The 18,392-nt window shown below is 40.3% G+C and overlaps 1 protein-coding gene across 1 annotated transcript in view; it reads right to left on the bottom strand.

Moving 5' to 3' along the window:
• The window catches only part of aopep (aminopeptidase O (putative)), a 105,433-nt gene that overhangs the window by 52,645 nt on the left and 34,396 nt on the right, over nt 1-18,392 (bottom strand). The window contains exons 8-9 of the mRNA XM_072681851.1: nt 3,258-3,360; nt 2,122-2,229 (exon numbers count right to left, since the gene is read on the bottom strand). Of these exons, the coding sequence (XP_072537952.1) occupies nt 2,122-2,229; nt 3,258-3,360 (211 nt within the window). The remainder of the gene's footprint in view (nt 1-2,121; nt 2,230-3,257; nt 3,361-18,392) is intronic.

Below are 18,392 nucleotides of genomic sequence, written 5' to 3'. Positions count from 1 at the left end.
TACTGGTCTTCTTCCCCATCTTCTGCCATCACTTCCTCATCAATCAATCAATCAAACTTTATTTATGAAGTACCCTTTCAGACAAATTGAAATTCAAGGTGCTTTACAGATATTTGATGAAAGTATAGGATTTAAAAAAAGAAAAATATTTATTATAAAAATAAAAGGTAAATAATGAAGATGATAAAAGGTAAAAAAAATAAACAAAATGAATAATCTTAAAATCAAATAGTAAACAAAATAAAACAAAATACTGCAGATAATAAGAAGTATATAAGTATGAATATTAAGACTAAGCAAAAGTTTATACAAAACATGACATAAAAGCCAGACTGAATAATTTTTTTGTTTTTAGCTTGCGCTTTCAATGTTTTGAGCTTCTCTAACATCAGTTGGAAGGTTGTTCCAGCATTTTGGAGCATAGTGGCTAAAAGCAGCATCACCAAAGGTTTTTGTTTTTCTTTGTGGAACAAATAAAAGAGAAGATCTGGAGGATAATGTGTGCTCTCCTTCTGCTCTTAGTCAGCACTCGTGCAGCAGAGTGCTAAATTAACTGTTGCTGGTGTGTTGTAGCTTTTGGTAGGCCAGAAAGGAGAGCGTTACAATAGTCCAACCTGCTAGTTATAAAAGCATGAGTTAGTTTGGAAACGGTGGACATGTACATTGCCCTCTACATCCACAAGAAAAGAAAACAAGACTTATCCGGCCGGACAACCTTCTTCTGTTGCTCCAAAGTCTGGTTCCAGTGCTCGCGTGCCTATTACAGCCTACTACATGTGCTTCCTAAATTCAGCCATGTCACTCCTTTGCTGTCCTTTTGCTACCCTTCCCTGGATTCCTGTAGCTTCATAGACTGCACAGTAGACAAGCCTTTAGACTCTTGTCTGTCCTGGCTCCGAGGTGGCGGAACAAACTTCCCCTGGGTGTCTGAACAGCTGAGTTGCTCTGTCTTTAAAAAGCAACTAAAGACCCATCTATTTCAAGAGCACTTATCTGAGCACTAGTCTTGCACTGTGATTGCACTGTAATGTCCTGCTTCAGCATGTATTGTATTGCATCTCCGTATCAGACATGGTGTATTGCTTGAATCTAGCTGTCAGTTATACTGCATCTTTGCATGTAGGTGTAAGCATCATCAAGACTCTCATGTCCGGCAATATCTTAGCTCAAGGGTATCTTCTGACTTTTACACACACATTAGCTAGGGATGTTTTCTGAGTGGGCGACTAAGTCCACAACACTGGACAAGAGCGTCTTTTAAACGTTCTAAGCGTTAATGTGATAGATATCAGATGTTCTGTATAGAGGATAAGACTAATGACTAATGCCAAACCCCATATATATTTTTGTTACACCTTGTTGTGAGGTCAGCACTCTGTAGAGACTTGAGACCTTTAGGTGTTACTTTTTAGGTTTAAGATGTGCAATATGCAGCTTATCCAGAATGCAGCGGCATGGGTCATCTTTAACGTTTCTAAATTCAGCCATGTGACTCCTCTGCTGCGTTCTCTTTACTGGCTTCCTGTAGCTGCTTCCTGCATCAGATTCAAAACCCTGACGCTGGCCTACAAAGCAAAGAACGGACCAGCCCCTCCGTACTTGATGATAACGGTCAAAAGCCGATCTGCACCAAGAGCCCTTCCAGCTTCAAGTACGGCTCGGCTTGACCCGCCATCCTTTAAGACCCACAGAAGACAAGCGTCCAGGCTTTTTTCTGTCCTGGCAACGGGAGGTGGTTCGTTCCATGGTAGTGGAACAAACTTCCCCTGGGTGTCCGAACGGCAGAGTCGCGCGCTGTCTTCAAATGCAGACTGAAGACCCTCCTCTTCTGAGAGTACTTAGCCGAAGTGTCGAGTATTATGGTCTCCATATTGACTAGTGTTTAGTAGTGTCTGGGCTTAGAGGTATCTTTGAATTCTAGCCTATTCAAACTAGCTGAGGTTATTCTTGAGTAAACAGTAAAGTCATTTTGTAAGTCGCTCTGGAAGAGCTTCTGCTAAATGCCCTAAATTTGGAAGCAAAAGCCTGAATCAATCTGCTTTATGTTAAACATGAACAGGTATTTGTTATGGATTAACTGAAAAGTAACAGTCTTATTTTTCTTATATTCCAGTACAGTACCTGAGACAAAATGAGCTGGCCATGGAACCGTCTCACAAAAACTCTGAAGAAACTCAGGAACTCGTCCTCGCCCACCTTAGAAGCCAGGAACTTCAGGAAAAAGTAACCCTTGGAGGTAGTTCAGAAATATGAGAGCTTTAGTCAAAAATATGCTAGCTTTCCCAAACATTATCTAGAGCAAATTTAAAAGACTAAGATGATATTAGAATGGCTCGGCTAGGTTCAATTACAAGAAGATTAATGACCACGATAAAGCTTTTCCTTTCTTAAGCCCTATTCAAACAGGATTAGTTTTACATGGGAAGGTGGCGAGATGTAGTTATTACCAGTGTTTTTCAGTGATTTTATTCCTGAACAGTCATTTTTACGAACTGTGCGCTCTCACGTCGGTAGAGATTCCGGCCCCTTTGACCTTTTGTAAAACAAGGCATAAAAATCACCTCAGGTTCTATTAATCCTGTGAATTGACGTGTGGGTAAATATTCTGTCATATCCTGTGAAAAAGGAGCCTTTTGTGGCTTTTCTCAAGTATTGGGGGCCATTGAGGAGGCATTTGTCATGCATGGCACGGCAAACCTGTATGTTGAACACCATTCAATACTCAAATTTAGAGGACGAGGAGCCTGAGATCTCCTTAGGAGGTATGATGCTTCTCTGTAGCGTTCATTCGCTGTTACTATAAGGGGGTTATGAGATCGGTTATTATCCTCTAATCCTTTATCAGTGGTCACAGAACAGCAGCCACTCCCATTTTAGTCAATTATCGTGAGATTTCTAACCCCGTACGAATCGGTCATAAAATTCTTAGAGACGTCCTGTAGTTAAAATGACATTACTCCAACCTTCCCATGTAAAACTAATCCTGTCCAAATAGGGCTTTACTCTCAAAAATGTAAACATAACATAATTCATATTTGGTTTCAATCAGATAAATATCAGAATAAAGATGCTACAAATGGTTCTTTGAGTCATGTATGTGTAAAGAAGCTTTAAAGGTTTTTAAAAGAAAAAGTCAATGTAAAGGTTCTTCACGCTCACATCTCTCCCAAAAAGAGTCTTTATGAAACCAAAAATTGTTCTTCTATAGCACTGCTCAAAGGCGTATAGGCTATGAAGGTTAGCTTTCGCGCACGTACCTTTAAGTAGTGTACTTGCATGAATGGTTTCCCAGGGTTAAGCGCATGCTTCACTGTGGAGGCTCCAGACTCACTGACTTCTCCTGTGGTGTCCTTATTGGGCCTGAGAAACACACGCATACAGTGCACTTAGCAGACTGACGGCTGTGGAGGAAAACTGCTGCATTGCTCATGGGTCTGAGTGGGGTTACCCTGACAGCAGTAGGCATTAAAACCCACTTAACAGCCCACTAAATGCCTCTGATATGCATGCATTTGCAAAATGATAGCAGGGCCAGCTCTGCTCTCACCACTTACTGTACTGACAGAGCCTGGTACATAGAGGAACTGTAGAAACAAATGTTATCGACACTGAAATCACTGCAAACACATTACCAAAAGTGGAAATCGACACACTTGCTCTCACAGTCTTATGGTGTGTTTTTTTGTATGGAATCTACACTCTAGAATAATAGTTCTCAGAACTGAAATAACTCATATGGTTAAGAGAGTCTTAAGCAAATCTAAGCTATGGCAGAATTTCTATTCTTCAAAAGTGAACCACATTTTGCTTTGATACCACTTCCACACATTCTCTCAAGCAGCTTCACAAGGTGCCTCCTGGAATGCTTTCCAAACAGGCTTTAAGGTGTTGCACATATATGAATTCATACACAGGCACTATTTACAGTATATAAGTATTCTGAAAAAATATCTATATTTTGAATGTGTCTGTAAATCCTCACTGAAGCAACCAGTGTTGCCATTTGTGACATATACTTGTGTTATGGACTCCTGCTTAATGGACTAAGACAAAATTACCTTCTGAAGGTTTCTCATTCTCTTGTGAAGCTGCCATTTGAGGGAGACACAAGGTTTATGCATCAAATATCATGCATTTAGAGCTGGGCAATATGACAATATTTTATTGTATTGTGATACATTTGTCATGTGCTTTTATGAGTATATCGTGGATATCAGATGCCTCTGCTGGCATGTGTGTAATCACAGTCACTGTCTGTGTCCAACACAAATGGTGAATATGGTTGTCTTGTCTTCTTGTCTTGATTTTGGAGGAAATGCAAAACATACATAACAAATAATCTCTGGCAAACTTTTCCATCTAAACATTAGCTGGTAGTTTGAATATGGACATGACACATGGCGAAAAGCAATCCGAATGGCTGCTGCCTGGCAAAACTGAATCCTCATTTGTGTTGAGTTATAAAGGCTTAGGTTTTCATTGCTCTCCTTTCTTCTTTACCTCCACTGCCACTCCCACAGTCCTCTACGCCCGGCCACTGCCTGTCTAGAACTGAATGGGACGCAAACCAAAATTGTTTCGCTTCACTGAAAGTAAATGAAGTGTGAAAATGTTCTGTAAAGCTGTTTATATGAGAGGTAATGGCTTATTTGTTTTGCTAAAACAGTGAAAAAACGTGAAAAAATACAACAAATAAACAACACACAATACTTATAAATAAACAACACATTGTGGTTAACCATATTAACCACTTGTCAGGTTCTCCTTGAGAAATGCGAGTATTTACAACTACCAACAGCTAAGCTGTGTCTGACACTGTGCATTATTCAGTATCCCTAACATGCAAAGATCCAGAGCACTATATAGAGCACTGTTATAGGAAACAGAATTCAACCAGGTGGTTACCCAGCTTGTCATGGGGCAGTGGGTGCTCAGCGGATAGAGCTCCGGGCTATTGATGACAGGGTTGTGGGTTCGATACCCGGGCTCGGCAAGCGGCCACTGTTGGGCCCTTGAGCAAGGACCTTCACCCTCTCTGCTCCCCGGGTGCTGGAGTTGGCTGCCCAACACTCTGAGTGTGTGTGTGTGTGTGCTTGCTGCCCCTAGTTCACTACCACACGTGGGTACATAGTACAGTGACAGATACGTGCACCTTTACCTTTATGTGTGCGAGCTCACAGCTGTGCTTCAGCTGAACGTCGGCCCTCTTCAGAGAAGCTGCATGGGAATCTTCAATCCAAATAGCGTGATAAATTGTGGGTTTTCTGCTACATGTCTGCTAGTGTACATCACTTTTTGCTGTGCATTGTGGGATTGTTACAGCTTCTGGTGGAACTGAACAAAAACATACAGTATCCACAGCCAGCAACTAAGCCTGGGTTCTTCTGACTGTGTTCTACAAACCAATGCATCCATAACTGAACTAAAAAAACACACTCTCTGACTACAGTGCCTATGTTTACATATTACGTATGTATTCTAATGTTCCACAGCATTTACACACACAAAAACACACTTTTCTGGCAGTCTAACTCTTACGCAGTACTGTATATAACAACACATGCACTGAAATCCCTGTGTATCCTGTCTGGTCCATATTCAGCACTAGAATCAGTAGCATTAGCACAATAGCAGTGCAAGCGAACCTAGGAAGCGGCCAATCCGGCTCTCGGGCTCAAGGTGATCTATAGCATGTTGTTTTTTGGTTTCCTTTTTTTGTGGCCGAGTGTAACCTCGGAGCTAATGACTGATAGAGTGTTTACTTCCTGAGAGCATGGCCAGACACCGGCAAACAAACAGCGGCTGGAGTGGTGGCCATGGCTGCATGTGTGATGATTACCCCGCTTTAAAAAGTATCGATCCGCATCAGGAGATTAACTGGGCTCACCTATAAAGGGCTCCTGCAATGCCGGCCTTGTTGGATCGATATGCAGGCGCCGCGTGCCCTGACCATGCTACTCCGCTGCAAATCATTTTCTTTTCTCATGGACGAAAGGCAGATGCGGCATTAAAAGGCCTGAGTGCGTGTGTGTGTGGGGAGGGGGGATATGAGTAGGCTACACACTGCTGCTTTTGTCTTTCTGACATTGTGGTATTGATCATGACAAGTCTATGCATGAGGGTTTATATTTAACGCCTCTGAGACCATCCGGACCTCCTAAGGAGCTCTACATCATCAGGGGGGGCAACTGTAAGGAAAAAAAAACACGTGGCCCGATCCATCAAATGTGGAGGTTGGGATCAGCAAACACTGGCTGCTGCTGCACCAGTCCATAAGGCACAAATACCTAAGCCGGATCGGAATTTACGCATCGTTTAAGTCAAGCCAACTCAATCTGGTTACGCTTTGAATTTTTTTATTTAGCAGGGTGAGCGAGAAAGTGTAAGTAGTGTAAACAAGGAAGAATTACTCCCTATCACAGGAAAAGGCTAACAAAAAGCTCTTCAATATTAGGGTTCCTTCAAGGATGTTCTAAAAAAGATAGAAGAAGGGAGTCAAAGGAGCTTCTTCATGCTAATTGAGTCTCTTTATCCAGTGTCTATCTCTCTCTACAGCGTTTACAGCAGGTAAACGAAATAAAGCATGGTTTTTGTTGTCTGTCTAACCGTCTAACAGTTGAAAACACAGATACACTTTCCTGTAACCTGCACTGAGTGGGCTTTAGGTTCTGCTGTTTCTTCTCCATAAGGAATGTTTCAGATCTCTCAGGAGAGTCCATTAATCGACACTGGACAGCTATGTGTGTTGGGTGGTTGTTGCAGCTGGAGTGTCATTGTTTTTGCACAATTGTGATCTGTTTAAACTGAGGTCAGATTCAGGTCACAATTAGACAACAATGTAAACAACTGACTTTTTTGTTTTTATAGAAATTTAAACAAAAATGTAAACATAACATAATTCATATTTGGTTCCAATCAGATAAATATCAGAATAAAGATCAGAATATAAGTTTTTTGTTTCTTACCACACTTTTCTGCATATACATATACAGTGCCCTCCATACTATTGTGGTATAATTGTGTTTGTATTCCACGACTGTAAAATTGAACTCCAACAACTGGACTAATTATTAATCAATAATTATTATTATTGATAAATATGATCAAATATCTAATATTTGAGACATTTTTTCCATCTTAGTTTTGCCATGTGTAAATTACAGACCTTTTTATCCAAACTACCCAACCCCCACCCTCCTCTGCTGCAAGGCTTTGCAAGGGAATTTACAGTAAATGAATCATATTTTCTGCTTTACTGCATACAGTGGTGCTTGCAAGTTTGTGAATCCTTTAGAATTGTCTATTTTGTCTCTAGAATTGTCTTATTTCGGCATAAAATTTGACTTAAAACATCAGACGAGGAGAATCCAATCAAACATATTAGTCATTAGTTAAAAATATAAGTCACTTATTTATTGAGAAAAACTATCCAATATTACAGATCTGTGCTTTTAATATCACACCAGAAAGCAACAGTTCATGTGAAGGTCCACCTCCTTATGCAGCAATAACTGCAACTAAATGTTTCTGTTAACTGTTGATTAGTCCTACATATTGGCTTGGGGGGATTTTCGCTCATTCCTCCATACCAAACACTTTCAACTCTGTTATGTTGGTGGGTTTCCTTCCATGAACTGCTTGCTTCAGGTTCTCCCATGACATTTCTATTGGATTAAGGTCAGGACTTTGACTTGTCCGTTCCAAAACATTACATTTATTCTTCTTTAAACATTCTTTGGCAGAACGACTTGTGTGCTTAGGGTCATTGTCTTGTGGCATGACCCACGTTTTCTTGAGATTGAGCTTACGGACAGATCGTCCTGACCAATGGCCAATGTGAGAAAGGCTTTTAGCTGCTTAGAAGTTACCCTAAGTTCGTTTGTGACCTTGCGGACCACTGTACACCTTCCCCTTGGCGTGATCTTTGTTGGCCAACCCCTGCTGGGGAGAGTAATAATGGTCTCCTTTGTTTGTGCCATGATGCACTTTCACAAACATGAATTGAGGAGATTTTGACAGATCCTCACTCTTTAAATAAAACAGGATGCCCATTTACACCTGAGTGCCATCCCACTGATGATCTGTCTATTTTTGTGTCTTATTTGTTTGATCATGTTCTCCTTGTCTACAGTAAGGACTTGTGTGAAAATCTGATGAAGCTGTAGGTCAAACGTATGCAGAAATACAGAACATTCTAAAGGGTTCACAAGTTTCAAGCACCACTAGATCTGCTGCCTGCAAAAGCTGCTTGAAGTCTGTGACTCAGACATCACCAGGTGTTGAGTATCATCTCTGGTGACGCTCTGCCAAGCTTCTCCTGCGGCCATCCCCAGCTCCTGCTTGTTTTGGCAGCTAGTCCCATTACATTTTTTTATCAGCATGTGAAAGGCATGCTTAAAAGGATTCACATCAGGTGACCGACTTGGCCAATCAGGAATTTTTCATTTTTTAGCTTTGGACAAAGTCATTTGTTGCTATGGAACCATGTTGGTGATCATTGTCTAATTGTTGGATTCCATACATCTCAAAAAAATTATGTTTTTCCACTGGCATCAGAAGATCCATTATCAATAAGGCCATAAACATATAAAGGTCAAATATAAAAGCTGATGCTCAATGCCTCAGGGATTTGTTTTTGATAGCTGGTCCCTGTAACATGTTCAGAACACTTGGGACCACACCAAGAATGTGGGAGCTATTCTTGCCCAGGTCACTAAGCTCCATGACAGCCAAGACGACCTTCGATCCAGACATGTACAGATCCACTCAGGTGAAGGAAACAGACCATGCTAAAACACTCCACCAGCTTTTTATGGCCGACTCAGGATGAGTCAGAACGAATGCTGTCAGCCCACGAGTTGCTTTCCTGCATTTTGGTTGATGCCCAGTTGATGCTTTATATGGCTTTCCATCACAAAATATAGCACTGAAACTGTGCTTACTCACGCTCGCTCTCTGGGTGACTCTGATAAGGAGAGCTCCTTTTATAAGGGTGCTCCTATCTGTCCTGCCCACCCAGTGAGGGAGTGCGTGAGGAAAAAAAGAGACTGCATCTCTTCCTTCCCTGCCAAAAATTCAGCATACAAGAAAATTCCTGCAGAAACCTAAGAAACATCCACTTAAAACCCCACTCAAATCCTGAATTTCGAACAAAATTTGTGTCATACGTAATATTTTAAGACGTCCAGTAAAAAAAAAGTAGTACCACATTTAACAATTTTTTTTTTCAGAATTTATTCAGCATGTAGAAAAACAAATGGAATAATTAAGAAAGAGGAGGCAAAACTACACGAATAAAATAAGGTGAACTGACGTCTAACTGCATAGTAAGAAGTAGCAACACCTGTGTACAGGTTATCTACTGCTGTGTTTACATACTGACTGTGGATGAACAAAGGACAGCCTGTTATTTCATATTATTCAGTGGAGCAGAGAGGGAAAATTCTGCACCCTCAGCAGTGATGGCAGCACACCGCCAAAGTCAGAGGAAAATATTCCGTCAAGAGTTCAGTTTTCCTAACTTTTTCCTGGGGCTGGCAGCAGTTGTATAAACAGGTTGTTGTTGTTTTTTGTCCTGAGATGCTCATAGCAGAAACCCAGATGTGCCTAATTAACTTACGACTGATCCCAAACTGAAACGAATGCACACATTTAGAAACGTTAGCGTGTTTTACAACAATTTTTTAGGAGAAACAGACGGCAAATATCGTATGCTAGGGATGTATCCGGGCCAATCCAGGCATATTTTAATAGATTGGGTATTGATCCATTAAAATATTTAAATCCTAATCCATTTCAGAGAGTTAAAAAAATAAAAACAGACCATAATATCTGAAACTTCATAAATCTACGGTGGAAATGCTCTGTTTTACCAGCGGGAGAACCACACGCCTTTCTTTGTTTTTAAACCAGCACTAAAGAGAGCATTCAGAACCGGGTGGAGGCTAGTGCTAATGCTAATACACATGCTAATACACACACGCTATAGAAACCCAAATCCTAGCACCTAGCTAGTAGCTGACAAACAACAGATATGAATCCAGCATGTGTGCCATTACACACACACACATGCAGACTAAGTGATTTGACTGCAGTGTTGTAAAGAAGCTGGGAGCTGATTGGTCAGGGAGGAGAGTCAGACTGGATTACAAGATGTTAAACACACTATAAAACAGTCATTTTAAGAAATGTCACTACTAAATCTAAATACATCAGCCCAGAATGTCTCACGTTAAACACTGCTACTAAAAATGAAAGTTATTTTACTTCTGTATAAATCAGCAGCGCAGCTTATGTAAACTGTGTGACTGTATTATTTATACAAGCAAAGATCAGACCAGTATTGGCTAATACTCAGCATTAAGAGACTTGGATCGGATAAACGGCAAAATCATTTGACTGGGACATCCCTAATTTCAGTCCGATTGCAATAGTGAAAGTGATGCCACACTTAATTCTTACAGGTATCTTACTATTACTGCACTCTATTAAACTCAAACCAGGACCACAAATCCACAGTAGTCCAGGTGACACGACTCAATAAATAAACACATGCTAATTATCGCTTTTCACTTCAGCTAACATTACTAGAAAATGCAATGAATTAACTAATCTGTAATCTTACTGATTTTGGGTGTAACAAAAAAATAACATTCAATGAGCACCAGACAGATCTGCAGACAGAAAATGTCAACAGACCCAGAGAGAGTGCGAGTGAGTGGGTAAGCACAGTTTCTGTGCTATATGTTGTGATGGAAAGCCATATAAAGCAACACCTGGGCATCAATCAAAATGCAGAAAAGCAGCACAAGCTCATCAAAATCAGACAGGTGAAGACAGGAAAAACGTAGACTGGTCTGATCAATCTTGATTTTTGCAGAGGTGCACAGACGGTCAGGTCAGAATTCGACAACAGCAGCTTACCTGCCTTCTGTAAACAGAGGTTGTTTATTGTCTTCTTGGAACAGATTTGGCCCATTAACACCAATACAGCATTGCATGAATGCCATAGCTTATTTAAGTATTGTTGCTGACCATGTGCATCCCTTCATGGTCACAGTTACCACACAGGTACCCATTTTCTAGTGGCTACTTCCAGCATGATAATGCACAGTTTTACATTCATCCCTATTAAATACTCAGAAAATCCTACTGCCTACCCGCAACTGTACCCGCGCGTCTTTTCCATTAGAGGAGAACGATTTGTAACAAACTGGCTGGGCTGATTGGTGCATTGGACAATATGCCCTTGTTTTAAAGGCCGGAAGGTCACTCGGGGTCTCCAGACAGCCCTTCAAAACACTCCACAGTAAGAAGACCTATGCCAGTACGACATTTGTCAATTACAGCAAACAGAGTTGTCATTCAGCTCAGAAATGCACTGCTGCAACTCCATGTGGATTTGAGCCTTTCTAACTGCCAGATCACAGTTAATAACAAAAGGCAGCAAAATTGAAAACAGCGTGACCAAAAACAGCAAAAAAAATAAACTCTAAAAACCTCAAAACTGCTGACAATGCTAAAACGGTGGGACTGAAACAACAATAATGAGTCGCCATGCAGAGACTTTAGGTAAGAAATTGTCAAGGTGGTGTCAGAACAACAATTCAGTGCTAAAAAACACTGTAATTTATGATGTGCTTAGGAAGGAAAAGACGCATTCATCAACAGAGCGGCAGGGCAGGGGCTGGAAGACTGCTACACTTTTTAGAACTGCATAGATCAAGTGATTTAAGCTACACTTAAACTTACATAAATAATAATGGTCACTCCGCCACAACTACAAAACCACTTTGCCCTCCACAGTAGAATACTATCTTTATAGAGTAGGGGAGAGGGGGCTAACGCGGGGTGAAAGGCAACACAGATTGTTAATGTGATTAAACAGGTCCAAGTTAAACAAGCTTCGCTGTGAAATGCCATTTGTGCAGTTTGTCTGCATTTGGACAGATCTTTCTCAAGATTTACGATAATGCTGTTTTTATTCCCCACCATAAGTGTTGTTTTGATTACGGAGTAGTACATTTAGCCCCTGAATTTGTTCCTATAATATCTCCTTGGTGGCTGAAATATAGCACAGTGTTTACCACTCCCAGAGAAAGCTAGCCAGCTGGCTAGTACAGCCTCCACACGGTGGGGTTAGCTGCAACACAGTGTTACAACACAGATGCACAACAGATATTGAACCCTCTGTTTACATATGGACCGAGTGCCTGAGACTGACACCATCCTAACATATCCCACTGTACCTTTTTAGACCTGAGATCTAGCCAGGCTAAAGTACAGCCTCCACACGTCAGGGTTAGTTGTATATTAGGGTTAGGCCATTTCTACACCTGCTCATTTTAGTCCGGTTAAATCGGATCCTGGTTTCGTTTTCACCCTTGGTGGGATAGGAGGGGGTCTCGGCCCAGTCCCAAACAGAGTCCCAAACTCTGGAGTGGTTTGTTTGTGATGAGAATGTGATCTGACCTCGATCTGACCCTGCTATCAGGTGTACTCTGCAAGTTTGAGCTAAACTGCTCCCATTGCCCAAAGCAAACCTGGTATACTGCCCAAGATCATTTCCTACAGCTATGAACAAATGCCAGCTCTGCTGTTGTTCCATGTTAAATTGCACAGAAATATGCACTAGTGCAGAACAGAAAGCCCCTCGTCCTGTATTTACTTTCTTGCTCCTGCCCCAGACATGTCTGACCAATAAGCTGAGAGAACATTCTCATGTGGTTTGTTGTGACACATTTTGATGTGCTTGATTTTTCCCCCTGTGTGAACAAACCAATTCAAGTGGGAAAATGCTCCATGTCTACAAACTTGTTAAATGATTCGACTTCCCAACTAAACTCCTTAATGAAAACAACGAGAGACTCATTCCCCTTTTTAAAAAAAACATAGAAGTTAATTGACGTTTTTATTCATACATTTAATCAAAAACTCACTACTAATGTAATCAATTCCAAGTTTAGGTTGGGAAGTGTGTATGGCTCAAACAATGCAGTTGCAAGTTGTTGAATTAACTGGGCATTTATACATTTTATAATATACATTAAACAATCAAGTATATGAGTCTTATGTAAAATCACACTGTAATATACAGAATATAGTATGTGAAATGTTCAAATGCAGATGGACAGAAAGAGAAAAAAGAAAGCTGCTGGCGAGTGGAAGGCGTGACAGGCTTTCATCAAACACACAATATGCAGCTTCCACTTCCACATGAATGGATGAATTGGCCAATGCTTCTGAGCACCAGTGAGCAGAGGGTGCGTTAGCAAATCGATGAGAATCTCTTTCAGTCTAGCACACTCTTCCCAACGTTCCTTCAGTGTTTTCAAAATGCTTTGAAAAGCCTCACGTACAAAACACTGCTTAAACATCTCTCACATCATATACAGCTTTTACACACTGTGTTTTATTCAATATATGGAAAGTTGTCATCCATTAACCCCTTAAACTCTAGGTTAAGGATTTAGATATTAACCCTGAAGCAAAAACCAGATTCCCAGATTCTGTGGTGTTCCATAGGGTTCCATTTTAGGGCTTATAAAGTTCTGTTTTTGCAGTTAAAATCATTTTAAGTAGAACCTGAATATTGAGTACTGTTAAGTTATTGTTTTTGTGATGCCATGAAAACTCATTTACATGCTGTATCCACCTTTTCAGCCTATAGCAGTTCTGCCCCACCCATTTCTGCTGAAGGTATAAGGAGTACTTTAGCTCAGACTGAACAAGGCACAATACAGCGTAGCCAATTACAACAGGTCACATTAAAATCACTTACTTCAGATGCAGCTAATCAACCAAGACTTTGATTCCAGGTGTGTGCTTCTTTAGTCCACTTCTGAAGCGTGCTAGGCTAATGTTGCTAACCAACATAGGACTTTACCAATCTCGACTCTAAATCTCGAGCTCAAATCTTAACTTTTTGGCTTCAACAATCCACCGAAGCACAAGTTTCTAAAATAATTTTGTGAAAAAAACATGGACAGGCTTTATTTAAGCATTTAGGATTAAACTGGAACTATATTATCGTCTGCGTACCATCCTGTCTTGTAGTACTAATCCATTTACAAACTGGACCACAATGTGCGGCATGATACTTTATATTGTGATGAGGTAAACGAGGTTCATCATTTATTGTATATTATTGTTAATCGTTTTCCCCTCACAAAACGCATCAACTACAAAAATGAAAAAAGGTAAAGGTGCATGTATTTGTATGTACAGCGAAATGTGTCCTCCTCATTTTACACATCGGTGGTGGTGAACACACACTAGTGAGCACACACACACTCAGAGAGGTGGGCAGCCAACTTCAGCGCAGTGCAGAGCAGAGAGGGTGAAGGGCCTTGCTCAAGGGCCCAACAGTGGCAGCTTGCAGAGCCCGGGTATCGAACCCACAACATTTAAATTTACATTTATGGCATTTAGTTGACGCTCTTATCCAGAGCGACTTACAAGGTTACTCGTATTACAGAGGTGTTTTGCCCAAGGACTCTTATTGGTGTAGCGCAGCTACAGTCACCCAGACCGGGAATCGAACCCTGGTCTGTAACTCAGTGGCAGGTAGTGGTGTTATCTGTTGCGCCACACACCCACACACAAACTGCCATTAATAGCCCGGAGCGCTAATTGCTGAGCCACCACTGCAGTTTCAAAGAGAGAATTCATTTCGGGGGTGCCTTCTGCCAAATAAAAAATGACCAACCGATTAAAAGCTACAGCTAGTTTCCCGTTTTCCATGTTACTAATCAGTTATTTTACGCATATCTAATTTTAAATGTTTTAAATGCTGAAACGCAAAGCGAATGGCCAAAACGTATCCATGGGCCGCAAGTCATACCATGTTTTAAACCACAAGTCCAGTGCTCGTTAGCAACATTAGCCTACCATCTCTAAAAGAAGCAAACAGCTGACAGCAAAACACGTCTTGGCTGATTGAAGGCATCTGGGAGATCTTTCCCCCAAACAGTTCATTTAAAGGCACAACAACAAACAGCCTATGTAATTGTAATGGATAAAGAGAGATTGGAAAACAGTCGTGTGATAAATAAACCCACAAAGCATTAAGTAACTTCAACAGGAAACCAAGAGAACAAAATCTAAAAACAATGCTGAATATAACCCCTTTAAGCCCCTGGAGTCACTTTATAACATATTTATAACATTTATTAACTATTGTATTCATACATTCCACTACTTCTCTGAAGCTAAGACTCTGCTAAACCCACTTCAAGGTCAAAAACAATTTGTCCACATGAGTAAAGGTACGTTTTCACAAGAAATATGAAAGATTTCTTAAGTAGGACTTGAATTTTTCAGGTTTGGGGATTAGCATCGCTTCGCACAGTGCACTAGATCACATTGGTTCTCATTATAGTGAGAGTTGAGATGGTTCTGAACACTCTGATATAAAAACATATGTGCAAGTGCCTGTGTAGGTGAATTTAAGAAGATATGCCACAAATGAGAAAAAGCCCTTATAGACTCCAGAGGGTTTAATTACATGAAAAGTAATTTATGCTCGTTTCATTTCACAAAAACCAGCCCTATCACACGCTGAGTGTATGTGAGTGTTTTTAAAGCCTGCTCCCCCCTCTTCCCTCAACAGTGCTAAATCTGGCATAAGCATGCCGTGACAGTGCCTCAGAAAACACCGGCTGCATTTTGCTTGTAAAATTGTCAAGGGCAATCTCAGAGCGGCATGCCTTCAGATTTCATATACACAAGCATGAGCTACAACTACGAGCTGCTCATTTGATCTATGGCAACAGTGTAACATCACTGATGACATTTAATTATTTTAATAAATGTCTTTCCCACACATTTCATAACACAATTTTCAGCACTAATAACAGACTACACATGCAAGCTGTCACAAGCTATTCGGAGAGGAACACGTTGAGTCATATTCGTCAACCGTCAACAGGGCTGCACAATACATTGTGCTGCGATACTGCCACTGGCAATCCTGATATCGCAGAGTCAGCATCTTGACAGATCACTGTTAGATAAGATAAGATAAGATAAGATAGTCCTTTATTAGTCCCGCAGTGGGGAAATTCACAGTGTGACAGTAGAAAGGGATAGCAAGACACTCAGTTACAAAATTTAGATAAATAATTTACACTATATACACAATATAAATAAGAATTAAAAAAGCAATAGTGTTTCAGTGGGTGCTTTGATGAATCGAGGTATGCGTGTAATCCAACAATGGTAAAGGTAAACGTGAAGTTAGAAAAACGAGAAACTAACGAAGACAAGGATGCGGTGTGAGGGGGTCGACAGCGTGCTTTCATGCAGATAGGATTGGTGACAGTCCAGTGTTTGTTAGCGACGTTAGCCTAACCTCTTCCATTCTTTAAAAAATAAATAAATAAATAAATAAATAAATACAAAAGCACACTTCAGATACCAAGCAACTTGGTTAATCCACTCCACCTGGAGTAAGTGATCTTTTACCAAATGATTCCTTTAAAGGCACAGTAACAACACAGCCTGATTCATTCTAAGGGGTAAAGAGAGGTTGGAAAACGGTCACGCATGAAGGAATTACGGCTGTTGTGGTTAGACCACAAAAGCATTAAACAACTTCAGAAGGAGTCTGCTGAGTGTGTCTGTGGGCGATTTATGAATCAAGGCATTCATTTAATCCAACAAAAGTAACACTGGCAGTTCAAAAAAATAAATAAATAAATCGAGAATCGCTGTAAATGTTCACCAATACAGACCAACGATTATAATAAGAAAAGCAAAGTCAACTAAAGCCGCATTCACTCTTTAGAGGCAAACTGTTTCTTGCGCACATCTCGGCCATTCACTTTTGTTCACCGTTGTTTGCCTACGTAGTGCAGAGCAGCATAAGTTCATATGTACTGAACTGGCTAACAATGACAGGCAATTTTCATTTCTTATCATTTAAGAAATGAAAGTTACAACTTTAAGTTGAATTTCTTTCTGATGGGTGGTTTGCCGGCTTGAGCACAGGAGCAACGTAGCGGAGTAGTGAAGGCGATATACTGTGAACACAGTCATAGGATTTCCTTAAACTGGTCTAAATAAATTGCTGCTCATTTCATTCATTCGTTTTTTTAAATGTGGCAGAGAATCACCTACTATAAAAATGAGTCATTTGACTAATGCTCAAAACAACCAAGCACTGTCTGCTGTTGGAGAGGCCTGTAGGTGGATGCATTTGTGTAAAAAACAAAAAAAACAAAAACAAACTCATGGATGCATCTTGCTCTAAAAGGCTCATTTTTCATCACAATGTCCAGTGCACTGTGGAGAGTTGCTGACTAAAATTTAACTTGGAAAAGCAACACTCCTATCCAAATCCTGTATGCTGTGTGACAGTGCGTATACACATGCAATGCAACTGCCAAAATGCAAATAGTTGTGGTCAGCTTAACACTAAACATCAGATGGTATGTCTACATGCAGGCTGAGCATCTGAAGCTGAGACTACCCAAGGTATTTAGACCCAACCTACCTCACAACACTCCTGACTGGCTCAAATGCATTCAGAAGGACATAAAAGTTACAGTTATATAATGACTCTTTATGATCATTGCTTCACATTTATATTGCTTAACATTTATATTTGTCTATATGTCTTGTCTATAACAAGTTTATAAACATAAGACTATAGATTCAGACTCAACAGGCCAGATTAAATATATACTATAACTCAAAAGTAGCAGTGCCACCCTAATCCTAATCATAAAGCTAGTCGATGCCAGTCAAAACTGACCTGTTAAAAAAACTGCAAAAACCTTGTACCTCCATTTCTGCCATACTTTTGGACATAATTTAACTCTGGCAGTTGGTTTTTCACATTGTGTCCAAAATGTATGATGTATGAAATTCTCCAAAATGACTTGGAAAACAATCTTTTTACACAATGCTTTCTTCTATCAATATATTATTCCGTGACCAATGCTCAGCTCCTGTGTGGGTGCCAAAAGGCCAGGAAATCTCAGAATCAGAGCAACGCATTTTAAGAAAAGAAGCAGAAGTACTGTTTAGTAAAATACAGCAACTAATGAGTAACAAAAAAAAGTCAAATACAAAACAAATAATATCAACTTGGTATTAAATGTAACTTCCATTTACTGCCAGATCATTCAGGTCGATTGATCAGATAATTGTTTTACGTGATGGTGTGCTGTACCAAATCACTAATGCTTCACACAAAAGGGGGAAAAGCCCAATAGCAGCACTTTCCAAGCAAACCATGAAATCCTCCCGATAATCCTTGTTTACAAATATGTTTCCATACTATTGTGTCATTTCCTCTTAATATTACAGTAAATCTGCCATTGCACTTTACAAACCTGGCTCATTAATATTCCAAAAATACATCTAATTAGGCATGGCCAACCTTTTGA

Source organism: Salminus brasiliensis, chromosome 6 (assembly GCF_030463535.1).
Source record: "Salminus brasiliensis chromosome 6, fSalBra1.hap2, whole genome shotgun sequence".
NCBI lineage: Eukaryota > Metazoa > Chordata > Actinopteri > Characiformes > Bryconidae > Salminus > Salminus brasiliensis.
The sequence above is the reverse complement of the archived record's forward strand: the minus strand, read 5'-3'. Positions and strand labels throughout refer to the sequence as shown.